Below are 15,648 nucleotides of genomic sequence, written 5' to 3'. Positions count from 1 at the left end.
GAAATTGACTTATTAAATAACAAATTTAGACTAGTTTATGGCATTAAGTATAACTGGTTTTCCTTTTCTAAGCTAGAAGAGACAGATCTTCAACCTGCAGCTTGTAGAACTTTTCATCAAGCCTCCAGTTACACTCTTCTGTGTCCTCACAATTGCCTTTTAGCTTAAGAGTTTCGTTAGATCTACAGTCTTGTCTTTTCAGCTGGTTCGATGTGACACAATACCATACAGGGTGACAGTGACAAAAGACATAGTATCTGACAGTCATGAATAAAACTGTATTTTGGTAGAAGTGAAAATTCAATTTTCATTTCTCAGAAAATACTGCCTTCTCTACAGAAGCTACAAACTGAAGACAAAGCATTTCCATTTACCAGGCCAAGTAAACAGACATTTCCTTTAATGGTCTACAGATGTATTTTATTTCCCTTAACTAAAAAAATGTGTAGCATAGTATACAAATGCTCCACCTTGCATATCAGAATATTTAATCTGGGTTCTCAGTAAGTATTTCTCTGATCAAACAATACTCTGACATAATCCAATTGTTCAGAGAGTCCCCAACAGAAAGCCTTTTTACAAGATTTCTCCTCCTCTCTCATCCTGCAATAAAGTCTCATGTTCTGTACTTGCCCAAGTTTACTGCCCATAATCACTTCTAGTGCATTTTATGCTTCTACAGTCAAAAAAGATGCTAGAAGTACAAAATTACCAAGTTCTGACTACTCTCAAACAGAACAGCCTACAGTTTTGATGCACTGAATACAACTGCAAAGAGAAATTTAAAAACAGCTTAGAAAAGCACGGTTTTAACAGGTATATAAATCCAAACCTCAAGATTTCAATGTTACATGTACGTTAGCATACATTCCGAGTCCTATTTTTCTATGCTAAATTCTCCAGCTATTATAATACTAAACCTGAATTTTCAACTTTACATGCTTTTATCACCTCTTACTAGAAAAAACGAGATCTTCCCTACTTAGAAAAGCTTTGCAATGCCACCAAATTGGGTTCTGCACACCCATCCTCTCCCACAGTGATCCCTTCTGTCCTTTTCCCTGTGCACGCTTCTCAACTCCCACAAGGCACGCCGCTGTGTGCGCACACTCACGCAGACCTACGCATTTTGTTTTCTCTGTTTACTGAAGTACAGATTCAAAACCCTACCTGTTCTTTCCTCCTCCAACCTTGGGGCGATCTATTTGTTCCTTTTGTTTTCCCCATTAAGTAGGAAACTGAATATCGAAGGATTTTGTCTTTACCAGACCATAGCCAAGAGGTGTAACTTTCTACAAAAACTATTCTATGGATGGGGCTGTACCTTTTCTTTCATAAGGAACAGTACTTCTGCTTTTTTAGTGCTGTTTTGCCATCTGGTACATGAACGTACAGATAAAAGCTGATCCACCAGGACTCATGTCTATACACCCTGAACACAGACCTGCAAGATGTCAGTAATTTTATGTTTTGACTGCCAAATGCCAGATGCTGAACATACTTTTTAATAAATGCTAGGTTAGAGCACAGAAAAAAAGCAGAACTGCGCTACTTTGCTCTAACTGGTATGGCTCTTTCCACCATGTGATGCTAGATCAACTAGACACATAATTCAGTTCTTGACGCTAACTCAAACTTCATCAATCTCTCACCACCAAGCCATATGCATGCAAAACTGCTATCAGCATTGATCCCACCCTGGACACACTGATGTAAATATATCCCCACATGCCTGTACCAGTGTCTTCCAAGTCCGTACATATGTCTCCACACGGTCTCACACAGATATAAACAAAGGTCAAACAGTAGACTTCCTCCCATAGTTTCCCCTCACAAAAAACCACACCCCACCATGTGAAAAACCCCAAATCCTTAATGCATGAAGAGACTGAGTCAGTCACCTATTGATTTCAATTTTACTATTTAAGGCTAAACACGAATTAGCATCTTTCTAAATTTATGTCAAGTCATGGAGGGAGGGAAAATACATTCCACCTACAAACAACTGTCTCTTCACATCTTCTACACTTATGAGACAGAAATCCAGTACTCAACACCAAAAAACTCATCTATAACATCATCATCATCAACTAAGGTATCAAGCTAGTCAAGTCTCTTTACTACCGAAATTGGCATTCACTATCTAAATTAACATTACAAGCAACTCTATTCTTACTCTCAGCAGAAGTACCTGTCACATATTAGCACTTTACTACGAAAACTCTTCATACACATTAAAACATGAAAAACAGTACTACACGTGACCACAACACACTTCAACTCTGATGACACTGTACATCTTCACTAAGAAGTTCTCATCTTGTTTGGCGTCACGTAATGAAAGAACACAAGAGCAAAGCTAAGCTTTTTTGTTACACTAGTGACTTTGGTACCTTTACAATGACAATTGGTTTAGTGTCCAAACTCCCTCTTTTCATGCACATCTAACACTGTAATACACTTTACATCAATATAGTCATCCAGAAAGCATTACCAGAGAGCTTTATGATTAGCTAAACCTTATTAACAGTAAATAACAATAAAAGCAACTATTTAAAGTTTCATTTATGAACAATTGCAGAAAACAGTTTCCAGCATCCACCACCTACTAAGACCCTTAATGCAGAATGACAAAAGCCATTATCTATCCATCAAATCAGTACATAGCTGCCATGAATAGCTCTGGTCATTGATTTACACAGCACTACTAACATTTGTTTATCACTGTTTTACAGTTTTTCCTCAGTCACAGCTGTGCTATAAGGACAACCCAGAGTCATTAAGAAAAGGCTGTAAAAAGTCATTTTCTCCTTATCTCAGGTTCCCCACCTGATTTCAAGAGCCCATTTTGCCAATTCCATTCCCTAGTCCTTCTCTTTAAGGCCATCCTGCAATCACACAGTATTTATGTGCTACTGTTTTTCATCATTTAGTCAGAAATTAACACAGAGTAAACATTGTAAGACCTAGATTCTATATAAATTACAAACATTAACATCATAGTACTTCAACATGTCATCTGAAAGCATATGCACAGAGATAGAGGGCAGCAGAAAGTTAGTTAATTGTATGGTAGGTACATTTAGGCACACAGTGTCATTAAGCCACCCAGAACACCTGCCTGCAGGAACCCACACAGCACCCTTGGCCAAACACCCAGCAACAGCTTCCTGGAAGCAACGCAAGCTGCTAGCTGTGTGTACTGGGTTTGCGTGGCAAGGTTTTGGTAGTGGTGGGGCTACAGGGGTGGCTTCTGTGAGAAGCTGCTAGAAGCTTCCCCTATGCCCGACAGAGCCAATGCCAGCCGGCTCCAAGGCGACTCACCGCTGGCCAAGGCCGAGCCTGTCAGCCACAGCAGTAGCGCCTCTGTGATAAGCTATCTAAGAAGAAGGGGGGCCGGGGGAAACACAGGAGAACAGTTGCAGACAGAGAGGAGTGAGACTATGCGAGATAAACAACTCTGCAGACACCAAGGTCAGTGAAGGAGTGGAGGGACGTGCTCCAGGCGCCAGAGCAGAGACTCCCCTGCAGCCTGTGGTGAGAGGGCAGGCTGTCCCCCAGCAGCCCATGGAGGTCACTGGTGGAACAGATACCCACCTGCAGCCTGTGGAGGACCCTACGCCAGAGCAGGGGATGGCTGAAGGAGGCTGTGACCCCACGGATACCCTGTGCTGGAGCAGGCTCCTGGCAGGACCTGTGGCCCTGTGGAGAGAGAAGCCCACACTGGAGCAGATTTGCTGGCAGGACCTGTGACCCTGTGGGGGACCCATGCTGCAGCCATCTGTTCCTGAAGAACTGCAGCCCATGACAGGGACCCCACACTGGGGCAAGGGAAGAGCGTGAGGAGGAAGGAGCAGCAGAAACTACCGGTGATGAACTGACCACAACCGCCATACCCTGCCCCCCTGCACTGCTGGTAGGGAAGAGGGAGAGAAATGGGGAGCTAAGCTGAGTGAGCCCAGACAGAAGGGAAGGGTGAGGGGAAGGTGTTTTAAATTTGTTCTAGTTCTCATTATGCTACGCCAATTTGATTGACAATAAATTAATTTTCCCAAGTTGAGTCTGTTTTGCCCATAACAGTAATTGGTGAACTTTCCCTGTCCTTATCTCAACCTTTGTGTTATATTCCCTCCCCCATCCAGCTGAGGAGGGGAGTCCAGCTTTGGTGGGCATGTGACATCCAGCCAGGGTCAACCCACCACAGTCCTTTCTGGCACCCAAACAGGGACCTGAGGAATTTGAGATAAGGATAGTAATCGGGAGACATAATGGAGAAAACATGGACTGAACACAGCTGAAGAGTGAAAAGTGGAATGATCGTGGAGAAATCCTGTTGTTGTAACTGTGGTAAAGGAACAAGGGATGGATTGATTGCAAATTGTCCACTTTCCTTTGGTGCTGTCATAATATTACTTTCATTTTGGTGTGGGGAATTTTTTGTTGTTGTGAGTGAAGTTTGTGAAGGTTGTGTGATGAATGTGGATTTTAATGATAATTCTTAAGTATGTGATTCACAGAGGCAAGGGGCGAAACACTGGGTTTGCGTGGCAAGGTTTGGTAGCAGGGGGACTACAGGGGTGGCTCCTATGAGCCATTCTTTAGAGAAATATTATATTGTCTGTTTTCTTATATCTTGAAGCCTTACATGAAGATATGCTCAAAAAAAAAAAGGAGTAAATGACTCAAAGTATCAAGTAAACAGTGAAATCCAGTTTAAGTGTCTAGCAGTCAAGTTACAAACAACAGATCTGGAAGGCTGTGAAACAGCAAGTTGTACTCATTAACCTAATAGGATGAAACATTTTTAAGCTTCAGTGTTTTTAAGCTCCATAAACAACAGCATGTGAAACCCAATTTCCATGAACCACAATAGCCCAGACAACTATTTTAGAAGGCCCAAAAAAACACCTTTCAAGAAAAAATATTTTCTCTGCAGGTTTTTTTCTTATTCTTGGGGCTGACCCCTATTTTCTAGGCTTACAATCCAACAACAGATTTGTTTCTCAACTGCTGTCAGATGACTCCCATGATTTTTGCCTCATATTAGGCACTGATTACAATTTTAGAATTTGAGAAATTTTTACCTTGATACTCGGGCCTTTGATGCTTCATATGCAGAGGGTGCCAGATGGATCCTACGAGAATCAAAACTTCACACAAAGCCTTTCCAAAGAACCTAGCGTACAAGGAACGGCTAGTGGCTATTGCCACATAGCCAACTTCACCTCAAATAGACTTTAACCAACAGTCCTTTTGTATTATTTGAGGTACAGAAGGACTTGCTGCCAATTTGCCAGTAACAGTTGATTTCTTCCCAGCTCCCACGTTTTTGGAGAGCAGCAGCAGGTTTTTAAAGACAAAATGAAATTTAACAAGGATTTTCAAGTCCATCAGGCATTGCAAAGCCACCTTCAGATCAAAACGACAACCATTACCAGGTCAGTTAATAAACTTTAGTCCTACTACATGACAAGTTACTAGCTTTGAAGAGCAAGGAAGCTTCGGATTCTTCACTTTCTCAGCTGAAATGACTCTCACACAGTGAGCAGTTTTAATCCTGATATACATGAGGAACTCATGTAAACAGCAAAGTCAAACCCAGAGTTGCACTACCTTCCCCTTGAGCTCTAGCATCTCATATCCAAGATTATCTCAGCTTTTGCTCCACAACAGTTTTAGCTCTCACACCTCCAGGCAGAGAGCTAATTATTTCTGTCCCTGTCCTTCATCTCAGTAAAACAACAGATTGTTTTTATAGCCCATGTAATTTACTTATTTAGAGCTGGACCTACAGCACTTCCATCTCACAAACTGAACGTGCAGGACTGGACAGGCAGGGAGGGGGAATGAGGCTAGCATACAGACAAATCTCTTCTTGAAGATGACAGACAAGCCCATAAACTCCCCTGGAGTCTGGGATCAGGATCCCTGTCAGGATTTTCTTCTGCCCATTCTTCTATGAAAAATGGTTCCCAAGTATTTTTTAGCTACTGATCAGTTCCACTGAGCATCTGCTGATCATTTCTGACAGCCTTGGGGATTACTGTGAAGTTGTTCCAAGTTATTGCAAGACACCGCACCAAAACTATATATATATAGATATCTACATAGATATATCTCTCTCTATATATATATATATATCTCCATCTTTCATACAACTTTCATGAGCATTTAAAAGAAAATATTTTCCACTGTTCACTTCATGAATATACCCTACGAGTCTGTTTTACACAGAAATAGCAGCTTTTATACTATTACCTTGCAAGTGGAACACACAAGAGGAAATAAAACAACAGTCCCAGTGCAAGAACAAAGTCCAACTCTGACTAATAACTCATTAAGTTTTCTTTGCACAACACTGCTAGGTATTTTTAATGTCTTATATCTAAACATTCAATGCACATCAAGGGATTCATGAGGTAAGAGTGAATCAAAACAAAGCGATGATATATTTGGAATGTGACAAACTGGGCCAAGTATTTCAAGCACCAATATTTCACTTAGGCATTCCAAAACCTAACATACAAATAGGCAACCCAAAACCTGCAAAATACTATGCATAATTCCATTGTGTTTTTAACCTTAATGGGCTATATCAAAGTCTTTATATGCAGTTTTCAATTCTAAGTGTCAAGAAATCATTTGGAGTCTTAGAAAGACAAAACGTGTTACTCCAAACGTACTTCATAATGCCCATACAACGTACATGCACTGCATTTTTTGTTCATCTTAGTCACTCAGCTCAGTGTAAGAAAGGGTAGGAAATTTTTTCAGCCCCTCACATGTCCCATACTAAAACCAGAACTTCATGTCTGCTCTCCCTTACCCTGCAGCTTTTTAGCCCTCAGAATAGCACCTCTTATACTTTCAAAATATGTTAAACCATCTCAGTTCAAAGCCAGCTTACTGGAAAAAATACTCTGATCTGAAATACCAAGACAAAGCAATCACCTTACACACATCTTGAAATAAAACAGGGGGAACAGATTACCAAACTAAACTTTAAGGCAAAGTGTATGGTTCTGCCTATTCACCTAAGGCTACATATTTTCAGGTGAAGTTAACACAGGATTCAAGTAATTTTAAGATGTAGATCTTCACATCATTAATAACACATTTATTAAAAATTCCACACAGACTTTATTGAAGACAAGCCTCTGGCATTGCCTGCCATTTCTGTGGGGACAAAACAGAACATCACAGCCACCTTATTTATATGACATAGCTCTGAAGTGAAAGTGATGGTTTACTGGATGGGCACAATACATCATTTTCTTTAGATAAAGATCAACTTCCTGGTTACGGAAAGGCAAAGCAGACACTGAAGCCAAGTGAAGCAGACTATTTTGCCTACTCAATTTCAGCCTTGCAGTTTTTGTGTTTTTTCTTCAAATCTATTTTGAAACAGGAACAAGCTGTGCAATTCTCCCTCCCCCTACCCAGCTACTACAGCAGCACTGTCACTGCAGACACAAAGTCTTACAGCAGCATTTCTTCCCTGTACAGTGAGGATTGCTTCCAGTTATCTGGGATACATAATCAGATCTGTTGTCTTTCGAACATGCAATGACCCTCCCCAAACCTAAATGCCTTGTTCAGCAGAAATCTGAAGTCCAGCAGCTGGAATGTCTCAACAGTGTCTTCTTTCATTTTATTCCATCAACTATACACGCCATTTCTCTCGCTGCTGCTAAAAAAAAAAAAAAAAAAAAGAAGGGGGAGGGGGGGAAGAGAGGGAGGGAGGGCAGTGAGAAAAGTAACAGTCCATGCTGCTGAAATGGCATAACACTGTCCTCATGACTGGCACCAACAGAGTCTCTGCTGCAGGGACACCTGCATTATTACTGCAGTATTACTGTGTTTCTGATGACGAGACAGGTGCTGATGTATTCACAAGAAAACTCCCTCCTCTCCTCCATAGTCCGCATGCCCCAGCATTACAAACAACAATAGAGATACAGGCAGACTGATTACCTATAGCTACAAGAAGGTTGTGAAACTACAAGGAAAGACACCTTCAGATTAATATTCTTCCCCATTTCAAATCTTCATTCCAAACACTTGGCATATTTCCACATTAAGCAAATTTATGCATTAACCGGTATTCAGCTGCAATTGTTCCTGAGAGAAAAATTTCATGCCAATGTAAGAACACCACCTCAACTCATTATCTTATTAAGTTCCCTGCCCCAGTTTCACATTTATGTTGGGGAAAAAAAATTAGAAGTTTTAGCCTGATGTGAATAACAGAATATAAAAATCACCAAAAAAAACCCCACATCGAAACACTTACTCTAAAACTGCCTGCCATCATGCTTCCGAAAGCTCAGCTTCATACAACACTTTCATATTAACAAAAAGCTGACCTATTCCAACACTTGAACACAGGTATGCCCCTTCACTCTCCCTCCAAGCCCCACAAAAAAAGCTGAACACAAACATTTGATAGAAGCCATCTCTTTTGGGGTGGACTTGGAAAGAATTGACCATAGAAGCTAAACTTTCTTGACAGCATATGAATAACTCATGTAGACTGCTGCTGTCTCTGGATCAACCCTGAGATGGGCTGGTCTACACCAGAGACACTGACAAATAGGTAGTATCTGTAACAAAGGTTGTTCCCATACTGTAGCAAAACCAAAACGGAAATGGCTTTCTGCAAAGTAACCCTGACAACTGAAGGATACTGAACAGACAACCTCATCATACACAGGCAATTTTTGCTGCCCTTGGCAAGTAACCTGTCATGTCTCCCCAAACAATAAAGATCTACCTATCAGAGACACACAATAACAGGAGCACATAACCATGAAGAGAAGATGCAACCAAGCCTCCCAGAATCACCCTCTCCCCTCGTCACTGAAATCCCCCAATGTCACACTTGAACAACAACTGCAGCCCCCTAAGACTCTCTCTCAGGTATCTGAGGTAAGCACCACTTAAGCTACTTAGCAAGTTACTTACAGGGCCACACAAACCAGAGCCTACTCATTACAGCTGTAAAAAGCTTAGAGGGGTTATGCTGCCTCTGACCACCTAGCCAATTCTCCACTGAGACCATATCACAGGCTCTTTCAGACAATCCTTCTAAGCTGTATAAATGGCATTTTAGAGTTTTCCCACCTCTCCTCCTGCTGAAGGACAGCTCAAGGACTCTGAATCTCTCTGGATAAGCTTGCACTTAAAGCACATCTTGAAGACCATCACCACAGACTCAGACTGACGCCTAATCACGACATGGCCAGCTTCAATGGATCTAGTAGTAAGAACCAAGGAACACGGAGAACATAACAAGTACAGAACAACGTAGCAGTATGAAAGTCTTTTCAGTTCTGTCATTCAGTATGTAAAACCTGGGAAGTACGTTAAGCATGACTCTGCTCTTAACAAAAGATTCAGGATGTTGACCTGAAGACCACCTCGATTCACAGTAACGCTAGCATTTCTGAACAGTGTATGCACTACTGAAAAAGGACTAAGCAGCCCTGCTGTGCACTGTTACATTCTATTCCTTACTGCCCTACTTTCAAGGGACTAATTATTCTCTTAAGCCTTGTTTAAGGAAGGTGAGCTCACAAGGAAGATAAAATCCTTCTCTAACAGTTGGTCATGTTCCCTTTCCACTGGACTCACCTTTTGCTTTGACTATATACTCCAAGGATAGATTTAATGGATGCATTCTCAATACAAGCATTTCCAAGCCCACAGTGAAGCACCTTACTACACTGATAGATCCACGTCAACTGATTTAGTAGAACCTTCAAGCATCCTCCTTTTAAATGACACCTAAAGGAAATAGTGAAAACTTAAAAAACAAATCCTGAGCTGTTAAAAGCTCAAATGCATTGTTTCAACTCTGCTATCTCTACAAGCACCAACCTTGAAATACCAATGATAATTTATTATCTTTATCACTGGTTCACTTCAGGGAGCTTGTCTGCATGTTTGTTGCCTGAAGAGTCTTCAAGGAGAAGTCACTTCAACTTTCTTTTCACAGCTCAGTAAGTAGCCATTTCTCTGTCACACTCAGGCTTTTTTTTAACAGATCAAGACCCTTAACTGCTCCTTTGAGGAGTTTAGAGCAGTCTAGCACAACTAAAGGTGGCCCAACTTCTCAGAAGCTCTTTTTCTGGAATATTTTTCACCTCTTCCATTTTGCTGGCCCGATGCACTTTGTTGAAGTTTCAGTTCAGAACTGTGCACACCCGTCCATTTCCAGCTGAAACAAGTTGTTATTCTAAGGAGTGTAGATCAGCACAGCCAAACAATGGAAACACGACATCATAACTTTTATGTAGACAAAGCTAGCAGCAATAAAGCTTTATGCAGAAACGGCGCCATGGGGCCTTGCCTTCAGCCAGATTTTCTAACACCATGGTTGAAGTCTGTTAATAGAAGAGCAGTCCTCTCAGATTTGAACACACACTTATTTCTTGCAATGAGGCCAGGCCTCAGATGACCCAAAGCAGTTTCTCTGCAGTCCATGCCAAGGAAGCTGCTGAACTTAGCAAACTATGCAGATTCAGAGGAAAAAGAGAACAAGCATTTATAGCTATTCATGTCAACCATAGGCAAGACCACCCTCTTATCCCTCAATACATATGATATGAAACACTGGAATCGTATGTCCATTCAAAATAAATTTCCAAAAAGAAAGCCTCCACTAACACTGCTACATGGTGAGTTTTCACTGACAGATCATGCTTCATTTGTAAGGTTAAGAAGAGGGAAATGACCGACTTTTCCAGCCTTCACAATGAGATGCTTCAGATTTGCTATGCTAAATCTGCCAGAAAGCATTTCTCAGTCAGCACGACTTCCAACAATTAGCCTAGTCAGCTTGGCTTCATTCCTCCCTGTATCTGCAAGTGACTACAGTGGTGGTAAATCAGCTACAAATCCCACCAGTTTACTCCTGTTCCCTAACTGTTGTCATATGACTTATTTTCGTGTGTTTCTTAACTCTGATCTTAAAGCCAAGCTTAACCCTAAAACAGAGGGCAGCTCACATGCTCATTTATACCACAAAACCTCCGAACAGAAGACTACTCTGCTGCACTGGCTGCAATGTGACGCAACAGGAAGACGTCCACTCCCTGAAACTTCTGACATGCAGACAAGCTACTAAGTCAATCACACTTTGCTTCAGTAACATAAGGCAAGTGATCCATGTTTGTCTGCATATTTTCATCCCCAAACACAGATACTGAGATTGATCAGTTCACATGACAAGAGAAATAATGGGAACAGAAATAAAGGATTAAATAGCTTGTATGATGTCACCAGTTACTGTTACCCTCAGGACTAAACCTGAGATCTCCTCATGGCTAATGCACTGCTTTTTTAACTCACCATGTCTCCCATCTCTAGAAAACTCCTCCCTCTCCCCAAAACTTCAAAGGTAACAGCTCTGTGTTCTGCTGGAAGGAGGCCCTCCTGACAATGTTTGTGGAACCCTCCACTAGCACCCAGTGCTACCCATCCAGCAGGACCAGCTGTCCTTGCCTCTGCAGCCTTGATGAATGCCATGCAATGATGAACTTCTGGGAAAAGGCACCCACAAAGCTATAGTTCCATGAAAACATGATCAACCTTTGCGAATCCAACAGACACTTAAAAGGCTCTGTGCATCACACCAATTTACTTCAAAACACTACTACTCAATTTGGATCCAGGGTGCACAGAAATCTGATCCTTAAAGCTTTCCCTTCCCAAACACAATGCTGTTCAGCTACCAGCAAAACAACAGAAAACCAATTTCCCTGCTCCACAAAGAACTCCAATTTCATTTCTGTTAACAACACCTTGAACTCCGTCTCATGTCTAAAAACCACCAAGAGAGTTCTCATTCAGAACAGCTGGGGGGGGGGTGGGCATGCAGTGGGTGTCACTCAACTGCATCATCTCAAAGCTTTAAAAACACCTGTACAAGATCAGACTAGCATCAAGGTAAGAAGCAAAGACACACAGCTTTTTTTTTTTCCCACCTCTTTTTTTTTTTTATGGTCAGGATCAAGATTACATACCAGGCACCTACATGAGCTGCTTCCTGGAGAAATCGTAGCAGAAGTGCAATATTTCAATAGTGTCCTGCCTAAAACCAACTTCCCTCAAGGAGAACCAGAAGCTGTATAGCAAGACTACCTGTCCGGAAGAGGCACAAAATGGCTCTATGCGCTGGGGGTTTACTGGAGCAGTCTGCTTTTTCAGATATGCTTTTCACAAACCTGCACTAGTGATGCTGTGTTGCAACAACGCCAGTTATTTAACATGTTGCTTAAAGTGCTTAGGGCTTATCTGATCACAGATCACAAACCCCACAGTTCCATTACATCAGCTGTTAAAAGGCTAAGAGAAGCTTGTGGCAGTTATACCAATATCATGGTATATAACCACCACAGACTTTTTACCAAATCACTTGCACAGTAATGAAGGTGCATACCAAAAACAACGTTTTTGAGTGGAACATACTGAGCAGTAGAAGACTTAAGTTTCCCCCCCCCAAAAGCATCCCATTTTCTCTTTTTAATAGAAGCTGATGTGGAAGTTACCATAAAGCTTCAGAAACAACAGCCAACTTGAAATTTGCCATTTAAAGGATGATATACCAACCCTGGGGCAGCAAAGTCACATTTTGTGGTAGTAGCACAGTGGGTTGGTGGTGTAGGAAACAGAGCATGACAGAGGCTCTCCCACCCTCAGATGAGGCCTGCACCGCACTGCACTCACCAGGTCTCACCCTGCCTTCTCTGCCACAATGTTGGAAAAGCTACAAATCAAAACCAAGAGTCCAAAATCCCATCAGGGATTGAAGAAACATTTTTGTGCACTACAAAAAAAAAAAAAAATACTGTAACTCAACACACTCCCAACCCCTCCCTGTCTGTCCCCTCCATGGCAGCAGACTGTCTCTTTGCTTGCACTCAGAAAAATGAAGATCTACTTGAGAGGAAAAGACATGTCAATGGCAGACATCCATCTCTCCCAGCACAGCAAGAAGGAAAAGCTGTTTTTGCCTCCCACTCCAGTCTGCCTGTTTTGCCCACTATGTATAACCTATACTCCCCCTCCAGAACCTTTTTTCTTCTGTAAGACAACATCAGGGAATAAAAGCCTTGGAAAAAAGAAAAAAAAATGAAAATTCAAAGGTAGCAATTTTAGATAAACAGCATTTTCACCACCCCCAATGAATGAATGATGCTCAGCAGCACTACCACTCCTTTTCACCTAAGTTGCTTATTTCTTCCTCATTGTTCCTATTGAAAGAAAAAAATCCTTTCAGCTTCTCAATTCTGATCACTCTTGTACATACTCTGACATGTGCATTCCAGGCATCAGGTCCACAGTAACCAAAAGGACACGCAAATTTATTCTATCATTCACTGTGACTACTGAGCATAAAACACTGTGAGCAAGTGGCCTGAACTGCATAACACCAGTTGGTTTTGAAACAGAAATAGTTTTAAGCTGCCCACATGTTTTCTTACACAAATTTGGCAGGAAATCATTCCCTTCTGTAAGTAGTTTTGGTCATCTGTTCTTCACAATAGCAAGCAAGCACTCTGAAACGAAAAGATGAAGCAGCAAAAGGGAACGAGGACATGTGGAGGAGGGACAGGATGAACGCACAAACAGCTATTCTGTTTGAGTCCAACTCAGAATTCCCTTTGGCATGAATGAAACACGATGTGTGCAGGGGCTTGTTCACAGCGATACAGTATCAACGTCTGTGCAGAAATATAAAACAAAATGCAGGAACGCTAGAATAATTTTTTTCTTCAAGCAATGCAGTATGTAGCTTAGCTCAGTCACAGCTTTCCCTTCCCATCATCAAAATGATTAGAGCACCAGTCCACTGTATAGGGCACTGTACAAGTATAAGACGACTCCGTCCCTCTCTTCATGGTCTTAACGCAATATGCTATTCCAGGGACTGAAAAAAAAGAAACGTCACACATGTCTCACAATTCATCTTTCTTGACGCTAGGTGGTAACTCCTTTAGTCAAGCCATGCTACACTAAGTGACAAACAGACAACGAGGTGGGGACACTAACGCACATTAGAAACAAGAAATATGATACAATACAGGGAAAATTATAGTTACTAGAAGGACAGAATTTTCAAACATTTTTCTACTAATAAAAAAAAAAATTGAGACATACCAGACATTTGCATTTTGTTTCCAGCCTCCTCAATGTTTAGGTAAAATTGCTATTCTGTTTAGCATATGCAGGTTTTAGCTACCACTCCCTCCTACCCTAACTTCCAACCCTAGGAAACAGCAAAGAAACCAGCCATGCAGCTACTGCTTAAAATTCACCATCACAGCAGAGCCAGAAGACTGAAGAACGGCTCCTTAAGGAAAGTGCTTAAAGATCAGTGAAAAGGGTTCAAATTAAATGCTACATGCTTGTCAACTGCATAGCAAACTATAGAAATCCCCTTTTTTTTTTTTGTCCTGCGCAGATGACGCTTAAGAACTTGCTAGTGTACTTCCTCCACAAGTTCTGCAGCCTTCATCCAATTTAACCCATCAGGATCACGGAGGGGAAAGTAGAAACTAGAGGTTCTTAGATGACATCTACTTTTCTCCATGTAATTATCCTGCTGAAGTCTCCCTTCAGTATCTCTCATTATGCAGCATAACCAATTCAAAGTATTATGTAGAGACATTTATGAAGTTAAGCAAAAACATTTTGGGAAGATATGACTAGTTAGGTCACGAAGTCTGAAATTACTTTAAGAGATTCCAGTTTTGTTTACCGGTATTTATTCTTGTCCTATCAAGTTAAATGGAGAAATAGCTACGCAACTGTCCCAAAACTACCAACCATGCTTACAGGCATAAAAACTGAGCCCAACAAAAATGTGAAATGGAACCAACTGAAATGTAATGTGGACTTCCTTTCCTTTTTTGGCATTTACAGTTGAAGTCCTTTTTTCAATAAAGGAATGGGCATGGCCTAGTTTACCAATCTTCTCTTTTGATGAGAAGTGAGAGGATAAAGTTACAGGAGGAGGAGACAGTTGAATTCAGTATCTGATGAGAATTCCCAGTGTTAGCACCTGGGGAACTGAGCACAGAAAGAATTATTTCTAATAATTTCAACTCATTGGGTTAAAATTCTGACAAGCTTGACAGTCACTGAATTCTTCCTTCAATACAAACTACTGTTAGGCATACCTAATAAATCATACCTAATAAATTAATTACTTTTTTTTTTTTTTGCTCTATTTGGCACACCCAGCTGAAAGATTCTGCATATTGAAGATCTGAACAGTTTTTACATATGGTAAATTAACAGACTTGGGAAGGTAGCAAAACAATGCACAAGTATTTGACTAAATCCAAATATCTTCTCCCCTCTTATAAAGAGGTCCTATTAAAACAAAAATCAAGGTTCAAGGACAGAACAAAGACAGCAATTTTAAGTGGAGTCCTTCCTTTTTCACTACTTGTTTCGCATGCTAGATATAAAATCGTGTTCCAACTTCCTTCAAATCACTACCACTATTTTGATTTCTACTCTCCCCTTAATGCTTGTCTTCACACCTGCTCCATGAAGATATTTTACCATATTTATTGAATGTTTACAGGAACATACATAGCTCCAGTATCAGCTTCTCAGTAGGACAAGCTGCATCAT

At 41.1% G+C, this 15,648-nt stretch overlaps 1 protein-coding gene across 9 annotated transcripts in view; it reads right to left on the bottom strand.

Moving 5' to 3' along the window:
* Positions 1-15,648, bottom strand: part of ANKRD17 (ankyrin repeat domain 17) — a 96,749-nt gene that overhangs the window by 54,111 nt on the left and 26,990 nt on the right. For 5 of the 9 annotated variants that reach the window (XM_074823374.1, XM_074823375.1, XM_074823366.1 and 2 more), the window contains exon 2: positions 3,598-3,702. The exons of the other annotated variants lie outside the window; for them this stretch is intronic. In XM_074823374.1, coding sequence (XP_074679475.1) covers positions 3,598-3,702 — 105 coding nt within the window. The remainder of the gene's footprint in view (positions 1-3,597; positions 3,703-15,648) is intronic. 9 annotated transcript variants of the gene reach the window in all.

This window comes from Strix aluco, chromosome 4 (genome assembly GCF_031877795.1).
Source record: "Strix aluco isolate bStrAlu1 chromosome 4, bStrAlu1.hap1, whole genome shotgun sequence".
NCBI lineage: Eukaryota > Metazoa > Chordata > Aves > Strigiformes > Strigidae > Strix > Strix aluco.
The sequence above is the reverse complement of the archived record's forward strand: the minus strand, read 5'-3'. Positions and strand labels throughout refer to the sequence as shown.